Genomic DNA, 14,506 nt, shown 5'->3' with positions numbered 1-14,506 from the left:
TATCTTCCTGGTGAGGATTGTAGACAGCACTCCCAATAAACTCCTTGCATGTTAAGCTTTGTCTCAGAGACTGCTTCCCAAGGAACCTACCCTGTGCCTGGGATGACAGGGTATCATGTCAGCAATTTATCCAAATGATTCGGGGGAAAGGAATTAAAAAAAAAAAAAGCTTATACTGTACTATATGCGAAACTTTTCTAGAAACTTGAGGTTGTTTCTAAGTTTTAAAAAAATTAATATAAAATTGAAAAAGAAAAGAAAAAAAGCAATATAAAATTGAGTGGGGAAAATATAGAAAGAACAGGCTGATGAAAAGCCGAAGAAAAACGTATGACAGAGGGCATGGTTTACCAAAGAAATGAGACTAACCAATGAACAGCATATTCAAGGTAATAACGCAAAAGAAAAAGAGATGAGCAACAAGGAATAAATCTTTTATACAGTATTTATCACTCAGTGATCGCTGCATAACTATAAAATCAGTGTTAACAACGCACATTTTCTGTAATGTCCTTAACAAACCCTTTTGAGTATTAAAAATGTTATAATAATGTTTTTGAAACCAAAAGATCTTTCTCACACACAAACATAAAATTTTGCAAACTCACAAAATATGCCACATCTTACATTATTGCTCTCGCGCATGTTTGCCTGTTTCCTTTCAAAATGCAAGCATGCCTGAGTTTATCTACATGACCTCAACTCTCTCTCACCTTAAAAACAAAACACTTGCTATATTGTTACTCAAAATGTTGCCCCCCTGGACCTGTAGCACTGAACCACTGGGAAACATAGAAACATAGAATTGTCAGAAACACAGAACTCAGGTTCAAACCCATACCTACTCAAACAACATATGTATTTCAATAAGATTCCCACGTGATTTTATAAGTACATTAAACTTCGTAAAGCAGGTTCTAGTTTTCACTGTGGAATACAGAGAGCTACAAAGAGCATTGCTCCCACCCTTACAGAGAAATAACGTCAAACTAAATTCAAATTTATGATTTATTTTTAAGCTTTAAGGGAACTCAAGTCACAAAACAAATAGCTGGGCCTAAATCAAAAGAGAAGAGGCCCCTGCAAGGACAGAGGAGATGTCAGCACATGTTTATCTGAGACAGATGCAACCGGACACCATAAGAACAGGACGGCTAGAAGAGTAAGGGAACAGGTGAAAGCAGGCTGATGATCAGTGAGTCATTGTGAAGGATTCGGGTGCGAATACTCTGTGGGAGTCTGCACCTACCTGCAGGTTCTTTCACTAGAAATCTCACCAGACACAAATGATAACAGAGGGAGCCCTAAGAAAGTGTCCAGTGGTTCAGATCTAGAGGAAAGGAAAGCTGCAGAAGGGACAGGAAACTATCTGAATCCCTTTTTTAATCTCTCCTATGAGTCAAGGCCTTAATCTATGAAAAGGGAAAAAATACTGTCACCCTTAGGGTAGGTTTTGCCTCAGACTAATTCAGTTTTAGCACTCAAAGTCCCACATTCCAAGAAAAGAAATGTTCCCCCTAGTCACTGGGTAATTTAATTTGAAAGTGGAGTTTCAAATCATCTTCCTGATTTCTCTAAGCTTCCTACCAAAGGAAATGCAAAGACATTACTTGCTAAATGGTCTGCATATTTTCTACACCATGCTGTTAAAAAGAGGTGTAATTTGCTTACCCATGGTATAACATTTTTCTCTGATAAAACTAGAATTCTACACAGGACTCTGTAAAAAATGAGTAAACTGGTACCATATGTTTAAATTACTTTCAGACTCCTGACTGATGGGGAAAGAGATAACCTCAGTATTACTCAGGATACTGCCCAACACCCCCTGCCCTCCACATCCAAAGTTCACTTTAAAGAGTTGAATTCTTTATTGGTACTGCCTCCGCAGTCAACTAAAATCCAGCTTCTCCCCACATAATTCTTACAAAACCGACAAATACATCACTCTCTTTCTTTTTTTTTTTCTCTTTCAAGTTATTATATCCAATAAACGTTCTATACCCCCAGCACCCACCCCTCTCCCCAGTCTTCCTCTTATTTGAACTATCTAAAGCATCAGATCATCCCCTCTTTCTTGAAATGCTCTCTTCTTCACTTAGCTTCTGGAATACACTATTCTTGTTATTTTTCCTAACTTTGTAGACATTTCTCAGTCTCTCTCTAGTTTTCATTCCTTTTAATTTCTTTAATTTTAATTAGAGGATAACTGCTTTATAACATTGTGTTGGCTTCTGCCATATACCAACATGAATTGGCCACAGGTGTATGTATGTCTCTTGATCTTCATCTTCCCTTCCAATAAACATCACTGTTTTTCAGAGTTCTATCCTGGATCTTCTCCATCTACATACAACTGTTGACACCTACACTTACATCTTCGGCCTAAACTTCAATGAGCTCTAGATTTAAGTATATAAATACACACACACACACACACACACACACACACCCCTACTCCCTTGACATCTCCATTTATATTCACAGAGGTATCTAAAACTTCAAATCCATTCTTTCCCCAGTCTTCTCCCTTGCAGTAAATAATATGTTTTACTGAGTCACTGTAGTCAGAAACCTAAGTCATCACTTACTATTTCCTTTCCCTTAATTTCCTTCCCATCAGATCACTCTCAAAAGTCTATTTGGAATCTATCTCTTCCTCTTCATTTCCATGGCCTCCTAGTCTCAGGCACCAACACTGCTAGCCTAGACCACTGTAACAGCTTCCTAAGTGGTCTCCCAGCTTATGCATTGCACTCTCCAGTGTGCTCACTCAGTCGTGTCTGACTCTGCGACCCTAGCAGCCAGAGGGCTCTTTAAATACCATTACTCCATTCCTATTTAAATGGCCTTCATATGGTTTACCCAGAAAGGTCCTGACTAATCTGGCTTCTGCCTACCAACATCTCATCCCATACTCTTTGTTCATTAGGTTCCACTCATATTTGCCTTCTTTCAATTTCTATAACACGCCAAGTCCCTTCCTTGATACTTGCTTCTCCTTCTGAGAATGCTCTTCCTTTATGTCTGATGAATGGCTTCTTCTCAATCCTTTATTATTTATATTTATCATCTCAATCTTAAATATTACCTAAATAAAAGCTTTCCTAGATCACCTTTAAGTAAAGGTCCTTCTGTTTATACTTCTAATAGCACACACTATCTATAATTATTTCATTATTTACTTTATTTCTCATATCTTTCCGCTCTTCAAAAATGTAAGTTTCATGAGAATATTTTCCTGAATTAATTCTCTGATGCACCCGCAATATCCAGTACCATGTTTATGATATGGTAGGAGATTAACAAATATTTGTTACATAAATAAATTTTCAAAGTTTAGGAAGGTTTTCTTTGAACAGTATGCTAGGTACGTTTTTTAAAAGCTCATTCAAAAATCTAAAGGAAAATTACAGTAAAAGTTAGAAAATTAAGAGATTTATTATGACAGGTGGAAGTCCCAGATACTAGTTTTTTTACTTTTTCAAAATTCTCCCACAATTTACAAACTTTTTGCACATTGACTTTGATCTGATTTCCCTTATTTTAAAACTAACAATGCCATATTTGCTTTTGTATTGAATGTGTATATTATGCAAACATATAAAAGGTAGACTAAGTTATGTTACCAGCACAGGTGACTTTTATCAAGAATTCGAGTTGTTACCTTTTTTCCAGCATGTTAAAAATCCCAGATATGAATATCTGTTGTCATTGTTATTTAATCCTTAAGTCATGTCCAACTCCTTTGTGACACCATGGACTGTTGCCTGCCTTCCCAGGCAAAAATACTGGAGTGGGTTGCCATTTCCTTCTCCAGGGGATCTTCCCAACCAAGGGATCAAAACCAGGTCTCTTGCATTGCAGGATGATTCTTTACCCACCAGGAAAGCCCTGTGAATATTTAAAAAGGTGCAATAATGAAAACAGGGATTTTAGAGTCAAACAAAGCTAAGCTAAAAACTTACTCTACTTACTCTACTCTGCCACACAGGTTTAAGGATCTTGGGCAAGCTCCTCTTAGCCTCAGCATCTTAATCCAGAGAACGGAGATGATTCATTCTCTCTCCAAGAGAAGTAAACAGAATAATTACATGAAAACTCACTTAATTAGCTCAGTATGTCTATAGCAAATATTCAGTAACTGCTAAGTAATGTAATGAAAATAGTGTCAGCAGCAGCAATAGGGGAGCAGTGGGATGTCTACTATAAAATATAATAACCATTATACAACAGAAATTCAGAAGCTATATTACAAAAATATCATGCTAATTTTAAAATCACAAATGTTTTAATAACCTAATGCCCTAAATAATCTGTACTAAGACTTAGAAAGAAGACAGAAAATCTAAATTAAGCCAAGTAAAGAACACCATTCTAACTTCAACTAAGTACCTTTTAGATATTTACAACAATCCTTTGAATGGCCATAATTGTAATGTTAGCACAAATACAAGATCTTCAATGTGAGATCTGAAGAGTCAAAGATCAGTTAACAATGTGATAGGCACAATGGGCTAGCTGGAAAGACAGGAGAGAGTAGTGGTCTGTGTCACTGAAACATCTATCAAGATTTCTATAGAGTGAGGTAAGTTAGAAGGAGAAAAACAAATAATGTATATTAACATATATATATGGAATTTAGAAAGATGCTACTGATGAAATTATTTGCAGGGCAGAAATGGAAACACAGACGAAGACAACAGACTGTGGATACAAGGGGTGGGGGTGGGGAAGGAGAAGGCAGGATGGATGGAGAGAGTAACGTGGAAACTTACACTACCATGTATAATGTAAATAGCCAATGGTAATTTGCTGTATGACTAAGGGAACTCAAACCGAGCTAGAGGGGTGGGATGGGGAGGGAGATTCAAGAGCGAGGAAACATATGGTATACCTGTGGCTGATTCAGGTTGGTGAAGCATTTATCCTTCAAGCAAAAAATAAATTAAAAAAAAAAAAGATTAAACTCTACTGAAAAACCTAAGGGTGAAGAGAGAGAGAGAAAATGAAAGAAAAATAATAATAAGAAACCACCATGGAAGAGTGACAAAAAGCAGACATTAGAAACCGTAACAGATGCCAAGAAGCAGCCCTCCTTACACAGCAGCAAAGTTTACCACAACCACAAGGGATGAATGAGAATAGAGTGGCACAGTCTGAGGGCACTGGAGATAGGATGGGGAGCGGCACAACAAATCCAACACCTTTCACCAGCACTGAGACACAGTCTGAAAAGCGTGCCAACTGAAACAGCACAGTGTTCTGGAGGCACTGAGTGTGATGACTAGTACATCTACAAATAGAAGTAAGTAGCCCCAGAGAAAAATCACTGTATTAAATACAGTAAACAAAAACTCTGACATCTGGTAAAAGCAAAACTGTGCTCAATATACTTTACTAAGGCAGAGAAAAATGCAGTATGTTCAGATATGTTGCCATCAAAAATAGTCAAAGTAAACATTTCAGAGGTTAAGAGAAATGACATTTTGCTGCCTGCAAAGTCCTTTGTGTAGAAGAGTCTCTCATTTACCAGATGGTTTCAGGTAACTACATTATTATATTTTAACAAGTAACTACTTGCTTTTATGTGGTTATTTTCATTAACTTAGAGCAGACATAAACCTTTGAGTCAAGGACAAGGCTAGAGTTTTACTAATTAATTCAGCTGACTAGCAAAATGCTAATAAACTTTGCACTCAGGAATTTAGCCCCTATTTGTCCCAGTTAGCTTTATACTCTCACATGCCAAAGAAACCCAGAAAAGAGTAGAGTTATGCAAACTCATCACTATTTTTAGAAAAACTAAAACAGTCATCATTAATAGTGGTTCAATAACAGATCATCCCTAACTTTCAAGGTCATCCATTATTGTTAGTTCTGCCTGACCCTTTGGATGACCCTATAACACTGCAGACTTTATATTATTTCAATTTTCCCATCTATAAATTTGTTTATAAAAATTTACTTGTCACAATTACTATAAAAAGTAAGCAAATAGTCACTACTGAGAGGACCACCACCAAATTACTGGTGAATTCAACTATAGCAGTGTTTGACTTATCTGGAAGTCCTATTTTCTAAGTGTCTAACTTTTAGAATTTAGTTAAGAACTTAGAAGTGAAAGGACATCGCAATCAAGGAAAACAGTTATTGCGAAGTTCATTTATGATAATGAGGTGAAGAGTCTGATAGTGAACATGTGCTCAGTCACTCAGTCGTGCCTGACTCTTTGCAACTCCATGTACTGTAGCCCACCAGGCTCCTCTGTCTATGGAATTTCCAGGCAAGCATACTGGAGTGGGTTGCCATTCCCTATTCCAGGGGATCTTCCCAACCTAGGGATCAAACCCATATCTCTTGAGTCTCCTGCCCTGCAGGCAGATTCTTTACCACTGATCCACCTGGGAAGCCCCAAAGAGTCTGACAGAGAGGTGAGGAATTACTCTTCTGTCCTTATCCAGAGAAAAATAAATGTAAAATGGAGGAAATGAGCTAGAACAAAAAGAATATACTGAAAATAGCAAGTATCAATGGATGATAGGCAAAGGGGAGAGACAGGGACAAAGAGCGAAGAAGTAATTGTCTTTTCTATTCATATATTTATATGAAATACAGCATTTCATATGAAGCAATGGCCATTGATCAGACTGGTTTTTATTTTGCTAAATTCCTCCCCTTCCTCCCATACAATGTCTCCTCCAGGGACAGTTGGCAATATCTAGAGACATTTTTCAGAGAAGGCAATAGCACCCCATTCCAGTACTCTTGCCTGAAAAATCCCATGGGCGGAGGAGCCTGGTAGGCTGCAGTCCATGGGGTCGCTAAGAGTTGGACACAACTGAGCAACTTCACTTTCACTTTTCACTTTCATGCACTGGAGAAGGAAATGGCAACCCACTCCAGTGTTCTTGCCTGGAGAATCCCAGGGACGGGGGAGCCTGCTGGGCTGCAGTCCATGGGGTCGCACAGAGTCGGACACAACTAAAGCCACTTAGCAGCAGCAGCAGCAGAGACATTTTTGGTTCACAAAACTTGGGGTGAGGAGGGTGGGAGGGGGCTACTGGCATCTAGTACCTAGAAGACAGGGATGCTGCTAAATATCCTATGTGAAGGACAACCCCACAACAAAGAATTATTCAATCCAAAATGTCAATATTGCCAAAGTTGAGAAATCCTGATATAGAGAAAAGGACCTATACATCTCTCTGTCTCTCTCTCTATATATATTAATCAATATATCAATATATAACAATCAAAGGAATCACTGTCACTACACTGGCACTCAGAATGTTCAAAAGTCTTAAACAAAAATCCAACATGTTACTGGTGTACATTAATAAAGAACGATGCAACATAAAATTTCTAACAGAAACGATTAATTTTTATACATAACTAATAAAAAGGAACAAACTACAGTTATCAGTTATGGTTACTACACAGAATATCTCCTCCTAATTTTCCTTCCCTTGAATCTACACTGGCCTTAGCAATTTGCTTGATCAATAGCATGCAGCAGAAATGACATTTGGGGACTTCCAAGGCTAGGTCATACAGAGAAGGCAATAGCACCCCACTCCAGTACTCTTGCCTGGAAAATCCCATGGACAGAGGAGCCTGGAAGGCTGCAGTCCATGGGGTCGCTGAGGGTCAGACACGACTCAGCGACTTAGCTTTCACTTTTCACTTTCATGCATTGGAGAAGGAAATGGCAGCCCACTCCAGTGTTCTTGCTGGAGAATCCCAGGGATGGTGGAGCCTGGTGGGCTGCCGTCTATGGGGTCACACAGAGTCTGACACGACTGAAGCGACTTAGCAGCAGCAGCAGCAAGGCTAGGTCATAAATCTGTGGTAGGCTGAATAATATTACCCCCCACCATATGTCCACATTCTAATCCTTCAACCTGTCTTCACAGGAGAGTTTGCAGATGTGACTAAATTAAGGATTTTGAGAGAGAAAGATTATCCTGAATAATCCAGGTCAGTTCTAAATGTAATCCCAAGGGTCCTTATAAGAGAAAGGTAAAAAGGTCAATGATGTGACAGCTGAAGCAGAGATTAATGTGAGCAGGAACGAGCACATGCCAAAACCTGGAAGAAACAAGCACCAGGTTCTCCACTAGGGCCTGGAGAAGGACAGAACCTTGGTAACACTTTTATTTTAGCCGCTTAAGTCTAATTTTGGCCTTCAGACTTCAGGAACTCTAACTGAATGAACTTGTGTTGTTTTAAGCCACTATATTTGTGGTAATTTGTTACAGCAGCAATAGGAAACTGATACAAAGTCTTACCACATCTACTCAGCTCTCTTGGAACATTTCCTCTGGGAGTCCTGATTCATTTTCAGACTGTCATGCTAGTGAAATCAAATGCATCTACACTAGTCAGGAGTTCCATTTGAGCCCAAACTCCCAGTCACGTCCAACAAAGTGCCAGACAAGCGAGTGAAGCCATCTTGGATCCTGTAACTAGCTCATCTGCCAGCTGTTTACTAAGTGACCCCCACAGATACTGCATGAAAGAGACAAATCACCCAGCTGAGCCCTGCCTATATTCCTGATCCATAAAACCATGAGATATAACACAATGGTCACTGTTTTATGTCACAAATAACTCTAGAGCTCAAGTTACATGTTAAATGATGATTAAAGATTGTTAATAGAATATATCCATTTTATAATGGAAAGGAAAAAAATCCTATTTATGTTATCTGTTTTCTAGGCAGAATCCCTAGTTATAGGGCTAATCCAATATGTTCATTAACTCTTAAAACTATTCACAATTAAGGCTGTTGGAATATACTGCCATAATGAGGCTCTTCCCATATTGGAAAAATAACTGATAGTAACAAAGCTTCATTTACTTATCCAGGGCCAAGATATAGAAGTTCCCAGCTTATTAGAGATGACTCACTCCTCCTGATTCAATCCACATTTCATATCCTCATCTGTTCTCCTCTTGGAGGTCCAGTTATTCTTTTATTTTCTTTTACTGTTTCACCAAGGCACTGAAATATCTTTATTCACAAATGTTAAACTGGAGTATGAAATGTTTTCTTGCCCTCTTTCCTATTCTCTCTGAGCAAAAGCCAAGATTATCACCAATTCATCCCAGAGGCTAACAGCTTAATAGCTTTGCTACTTATATAATCCTATACAAAGGGTTGACAAAAATGGGAATACTCTTATTAAAGAGTCCAAGATCCCTAGTGGATTTGAACTCCAGGAAAAGTCATATTTGTTTTTATGTATTCTAAGGCATTTGGTTCCATCACTTCATGGCAAATAGATGGGGAAACAGTGGAAACAGTGTCAGACTTTATTTTGGGGGGCTCTAAAATCACCGCAGATGGTGATTACAGCCATGAAATTAAAAGATGCTTACTCCTTGGAAGGAAAGTTATGACCAACCTAGAGAGCATATTGAAAAGCAGAGACATTACTTTGCCAACAAAGGTCTGTCTAGTCAAGGCTATGGTTTTTCCAGTGGTCATGTATGGATGTGAGGGTTGGACTGTGAAGAAAGCTCAGCGCCGAAGAATTGATGCTTCTGAACTGTGGTGTTGGAGAAGACTCTTGAGAGTCCCTTGGACTCAAGTCCCTTGAGAGTCCCTGCAAGGAGATCCAACCAGTCCATTCTAAAGGAGATCACCCCTGGGTGTTCTTTGGAAGGAATGATGCTAAAGCTGAAACTCCAGTACTTTGGCCACCTCATGCAAAGAGTTGACTCACTGGAAAAGACTCTGATGCTAGGAGGGATTGGGGACAGGAGGAGAAGAGGACGACAGAAGATGAGATGGCTGGATGGCATCACCGACTTGATGGACGTGAGTTTGAGTGAACTCTGGGAGTTGGTAAAGGACAGGGAGGCCTGGTGTGCTGCGTTCATGGGGTCGCAAAGAGTTGGACACGACTGAGCGACTGAACTGAACTGAACTGAATGTATAACAAATACAATGAATCCTGCTCATTCTTGAAAAACTAAATTGATATTTTAAATGTTTTTTAAAATAATTACAAATAGAAATAGTAATTGTAGAAATTTGAAAACAAATTTGGTTTAAAAAGCTCAGCTAGAATTAAAAGGCAATAGTAATAATATCAGCACAACAATGTACTGTCAGCAGAATACGGACTCTTTCTGGAAGAAAGACAACAGGTTGAACAGATAAGTTGAGAACATAACATCTACTTTAAAAAAACCTTGGCAGGAAATCAGTTTGTAATTTAAAAATCACAATATCTTACTTAACCATAACAAGACATCCCACAAAGTTTGCTTTATCTATTACAAATTGATTCTAAGGCTTTATCTTGCCACAGACTATATCAAATGCCTACTGATAAACACATAAGAAAGATAAGGGCCAATGTGACAAATTTCAGCAGTAGATCCACTTCCATTTCAAAGCATAGATGTTTTCTTGTAATGTTTCCACACCAAATCCAAAACACTACATTAGATCATGCAAGCACCCGCTTTCCAAAAACATGTAAGATTTCCTATTATAAGAAACAGCTCTTTTAATGATTTATTTCATTAGAAAGTGCACTTAGTACACACACATTTAATACACAGGCTGAGTATTTAAAAACACTCAAAAAGCAACAATAAAAGAAAAATATGACAATTTTTCATTTGTCTGGGGAAAAAATTTATTTCAGCAATAGATTGAGCTGTATGCATTCTTGACATAAGAAATCTCTTTACCTTAAGTGGTTAATGACTAGGGTAATTTACTAGTTATGATCCCAGTTATCTCCCTCAAAACTATATGCACTGACTGGTATCGAAAACTGTATTAGAATTAATTCTATACTAAAAATTAAAGCATCATCATCAATAAATGTCACATGAGTCAAAAGGCACTAATTTAGTCATTAACATTGGTAAAATTAGTTGACTTAAACTTTACAATTATTTAGCTTGTAAGTCAAATAAGCATTTGACTACTACATTGTTTCCTATATCCTTGCTTGTTTATCTTGAACAAACACAATTTAAATTACCAACTTCTCTCTCATATAACTTATATATTATTAAGTTTGGCACTAACTGATCTCCATTGACTGAAATTTATAGGTCCTTTCCAGTATTTAAAACCATGTTAAATTTTAAAGCATTACCTTCACTGGAAAATGTAGCATTCCTACCACAATACTATTGGCATGTGCTAAAACAATAAGGTACAAGGTAAAATTTATCCATGTGTATCACAGAACATGCTTTTCATGAACTGTTATAAAATCATATTAAGAAGGCCCGCCAATCTTGAAACAATGTTAATACAGAATTTCTAAGAAATTACTTAGAAAAGGCCAAATGTGAGTTTAAACAGTCTTATCCATGGAGAAAGATTCCCAAAACTAATGCTCTGGCATGGATGTCTTTATAGTTTTTTCCAATGGTCATATTTTTGGAAATGATTATTTTAAAACCACACACTGAGTGCACATATAGCTTACAAATATGCTAATATCTGATTATGACTTCATATAATATCATGATTACATATTGAATAACCGAATTGATTGGGATGTTACATTTTTCCTATAGAAGCACTGTGAGTAGACAATGTCTGGAATGATCCAATACCATAAATTATTCCACAATTCCCTGAACTGCAGAAAAGAAAGAAGTTAAAAGTTTTCTTTACTGCTAAAGAAATAACTAATAAAAAGTTTCTGAAAAAGTAGTATAGAAAAATCATGCTTATGAGATACGTAATTCTTTCCTCCATTCCTATCCACAGATCAAAGAAGCACTTTCAAGTGCCTCTGGCAAATGAAACGTCTTTTTCCAAATAAATGGGCTCGTAACGTAAGGAATTTATGAAATGGTTATTTACCTACCAACCCTGAAGGAGGAGAGGCATAAACTTAGAGGAAAAAAACACAACTTTCAAACACACCAGAATGTAATATAAAACAGCAGCAATGTATTTTGTTTGTATCAGGGTATTTAAATGGCAAAGGTATTTTAAGAATGAGTGATTGATCACTGGTCCCTTTCACCTCTTCTGGTTTTCTGACTTTTTAGCTCTTTCACTTGGACTCAAATTCTGACCTACCAGCATTCTGCACTAGTTTTAAAAATATCCTCTTTTAACATGTTAGCTTAAAAATAGCTTGGTTTTCACCATTCCAGATTATTTTTGAGCAGAAGTCTGCTTTTTATTGTAGAGTCACAGATTTCCAGAAAAAAAAAAACCCTTCCTATCTACTGCATTCTTTCATCCTCTGAGGAAACAACAGAAAGGGGAGTTTAACTTGGGTAGCACCAAACCTATGATGGACTGACTTGCCAGTCTGTATGTGCTATTGTTGGTCTACTCCACTCTTTCCATTTCCCAGGAAAATGTTTCCTTCGGCTGTTCAAATGAATCCAACTGGAGGCGTGTACAAACAGGCAGCTGAGAGTATCTCTGCCTTAAGAAGCAACATCCCTTCTTTCGGACCCACACATCTTCTTTTGATAACCATTCAACAAAGTTTCCTCCTGCCTGTCGGCTTAGCCACCTGCACGGCTGCACGCTCCCAGAAGCAACACGAGCTAGGGGACAGGACGACTAGCGGGTGTGGGGGTCGGAGGAGAGTGAACACGGCAAATCTAAACAAAATCAGATTCTCGTCGGTTGGTAACTGGGGCTGAAGCTCCGAGGAACCAGCCAAGCGTTGGCCCCGGCTGCCTGGCACGATCCGCGGCTGTCCTACCTGCCCCGGGGACACTCAGGAGGCGGAAAGTTCCCCCTCCTCCGACGTCCCAGGCGCGAGGCCAGGAAGGCGAGGGGAGCGGCGGCCAGGGGCCCAGGCCGAGGGGCGAGCGGGGGAAAGGAGGGCGCCGGGCCCCCCGGATCGCCCCCCTGGGGTCCCCCTTACCTTGGGCGATGGCGATGGACTCGAAGCGATGCAGCTCCTTGAGCAGGCAGCTCCTCTCGCTGGAGTGCAGGCTGTAGATGAAGTCGCGCGCGCCCTGCGCCGTGTTCAGCGCCTCTATGGGCTCCTTCTTGGGGTGGGTGCCCAGCGCCCGGGGGCCGCCCGGGGCCGCGAGCGCCAGCAGCCCCCGCCCGCAGCAGCACCAGGAGGGCGGACGGGGCGCGGCGGCGGCGGCCGGGCCCGGCCTCAGGCTGCGCGCGGTCCGGCTCCTCAGCAGCGGCAGCAGCCGGGACATGGCGGGCTGAGGAGCGGGGACCCCGCGGCAGTCCGGGAGGGCGATTTCTGACGAGGCCTCGGGAAAGAAGGAGCTGGCCTCAGCCCGACCCCGCCCCGACGTCCTCCTGATAGGCGGCCGAGGCGCCGGGCACCATGCACTCCCCGGGCCCGCGCGGCTGAAGCCTCCTCCTGCGTCCTCCTTCCCTTCCCCGAAGGCCCGCGGCACCTCCGGTCCCTCCCGACGACGAAAACTTTCTCTGAGGCGGCCGGGCCGGGAGAGCGCTCCCGGAGAAGACTGGCTGGCAGGCGGGCTGGCGGCGCGGGCGGGCGCCTCCCAGCCGACCCGGAGCAGCGCGGCCGGGCGGGCGGGTTCGGCAAGGGTTTGCGTCTGTCAGTCTTATCTTCCAGAGGGATGAGTCAGCCACGCGCCGCCCTTCTCCGGCACCGCCCTCCCTTATCGCCGGTTTTCCCAGCCTCTGGCCGGCGCTCGTCCTCACTCCTCAGGTCTGTCTCAAAGGTGCCGCGCTCTCGGACCCCAGCCGCCGCCGCTACCCCTAGCGGCAGGGTAGGGGGTAACAGGGCGGGGCGAAGGAAGGGGGCGGGTAAGGGGCGGGGCTGCGCAGGCGCAGTGCGCAGGCTCTCGGGGCGCGCGCGCTCCCGCGTGGGGCGAGTGCACGCGCGTCCTCCCGCCCTCCGGTGCTTGAAGGTGCAGGAAGAGGGCAGTGGCTGCCGGTCCTAGCCTCCGCCACATTTGAGTCCAGACTGAGGGGTACGGAAGAAGAGCCTTGAGCCCCTCGCTGGGCTGGGTAGTGAGACTGCCACCCGTCCCGCCCTAGCGTCATACCTGAATCTGAGGCTGGTTCTGAATGATGGTCCAGCGTGTGGCCCCCTTCGCTTGACACGGGCCTCACCACAGCGCCCTGCTCAGCCTTTGGGTTATTAAAGCGCTCAAGCCGCGCCGTTTGCCAAGTCACCGCACACCCCGGCTTCCGCCGGAACCCGATCTCTGGAAACTGTAAAGGGAAGGCGAAGCCATGTCTACCCCTTCCCAAGAAGTCTTTGAGACCTTGACACTGAGAACACTTTCCCCCGTTTTAATGCAAGCACTTTGCAGATTATTAGTGCTGGAGCCTGAGGCATGAATGCCGCAGACCTTTTCCAGGTGTTTGTTCAGGTCTGTTGGGTTGATTTTTTTTTTATCTATGCTGAGACGGAAAGAATTCTGCAATTTTCCACCATTTCCACGTGTCCTAGGCATTTTCGGAGGAGTCACAGAGTCTCCTTTTACGAGCTTTATCTTTTCCCAAGGGAGGAGATCTCTGCTCTGTCTGAACTGACACTTAGGCTTCCTGGCT

At 41.6% G+C, this 14,506-nt stretch overlaps 1 protein-coding gene across 5 annotated transcripts in view; it reads right to left on the bottom strand.

The window, feature by feature from the left end:
• Positions 1-14,138, bottom strand: part of TMEM65 (transmembrane protein 65) — a 47,449-nt gene extending 33,311 nt beyond the window's left edge. Inside the window, exon 1 of one of the 5 annotated variants that reach the window (XR_011570556.1) lies at positions 12,879-14,138. Coding sequence is in view for 4 of the 5 variants with exons in the window: in XM_070802489.1 (XP_070658590.1) it covers positions 12,879-13,170 (292 nt within the window). In the remaining variant the exon portion in view is untranslated. The remainder of the gene's footprint in view (positions 1-12,878) is intronic. The other 4 variants (XM_070802489.1, XM_070802490.1, XM_070802491.1 and 1 more) reach the window with 4 other exon arrangements.
• Positions 14,139-14,506: the final 368 nt, after the last annotated feature.

The sequence above is a fragment of the Bos indicus genome, chromosome 14, assembly GCF_029378745.1.
Source record: "Bos indicus isolate NIAB-ARS_2022 breed Sahiwal x Tharparkar chromosome 14, NIAB-ARS_B.indTharparkar_mat_pri_1.0, whole genome shotgun sequence".
NCBI lineage: Eukaryota > Metazoa > Chordata > Mammalia > Artiodactyla > Bovidae > Bos > Bos indicus.
This window is presented reverse-complemented; position numbering and strand designations above follow the sequence as displayed.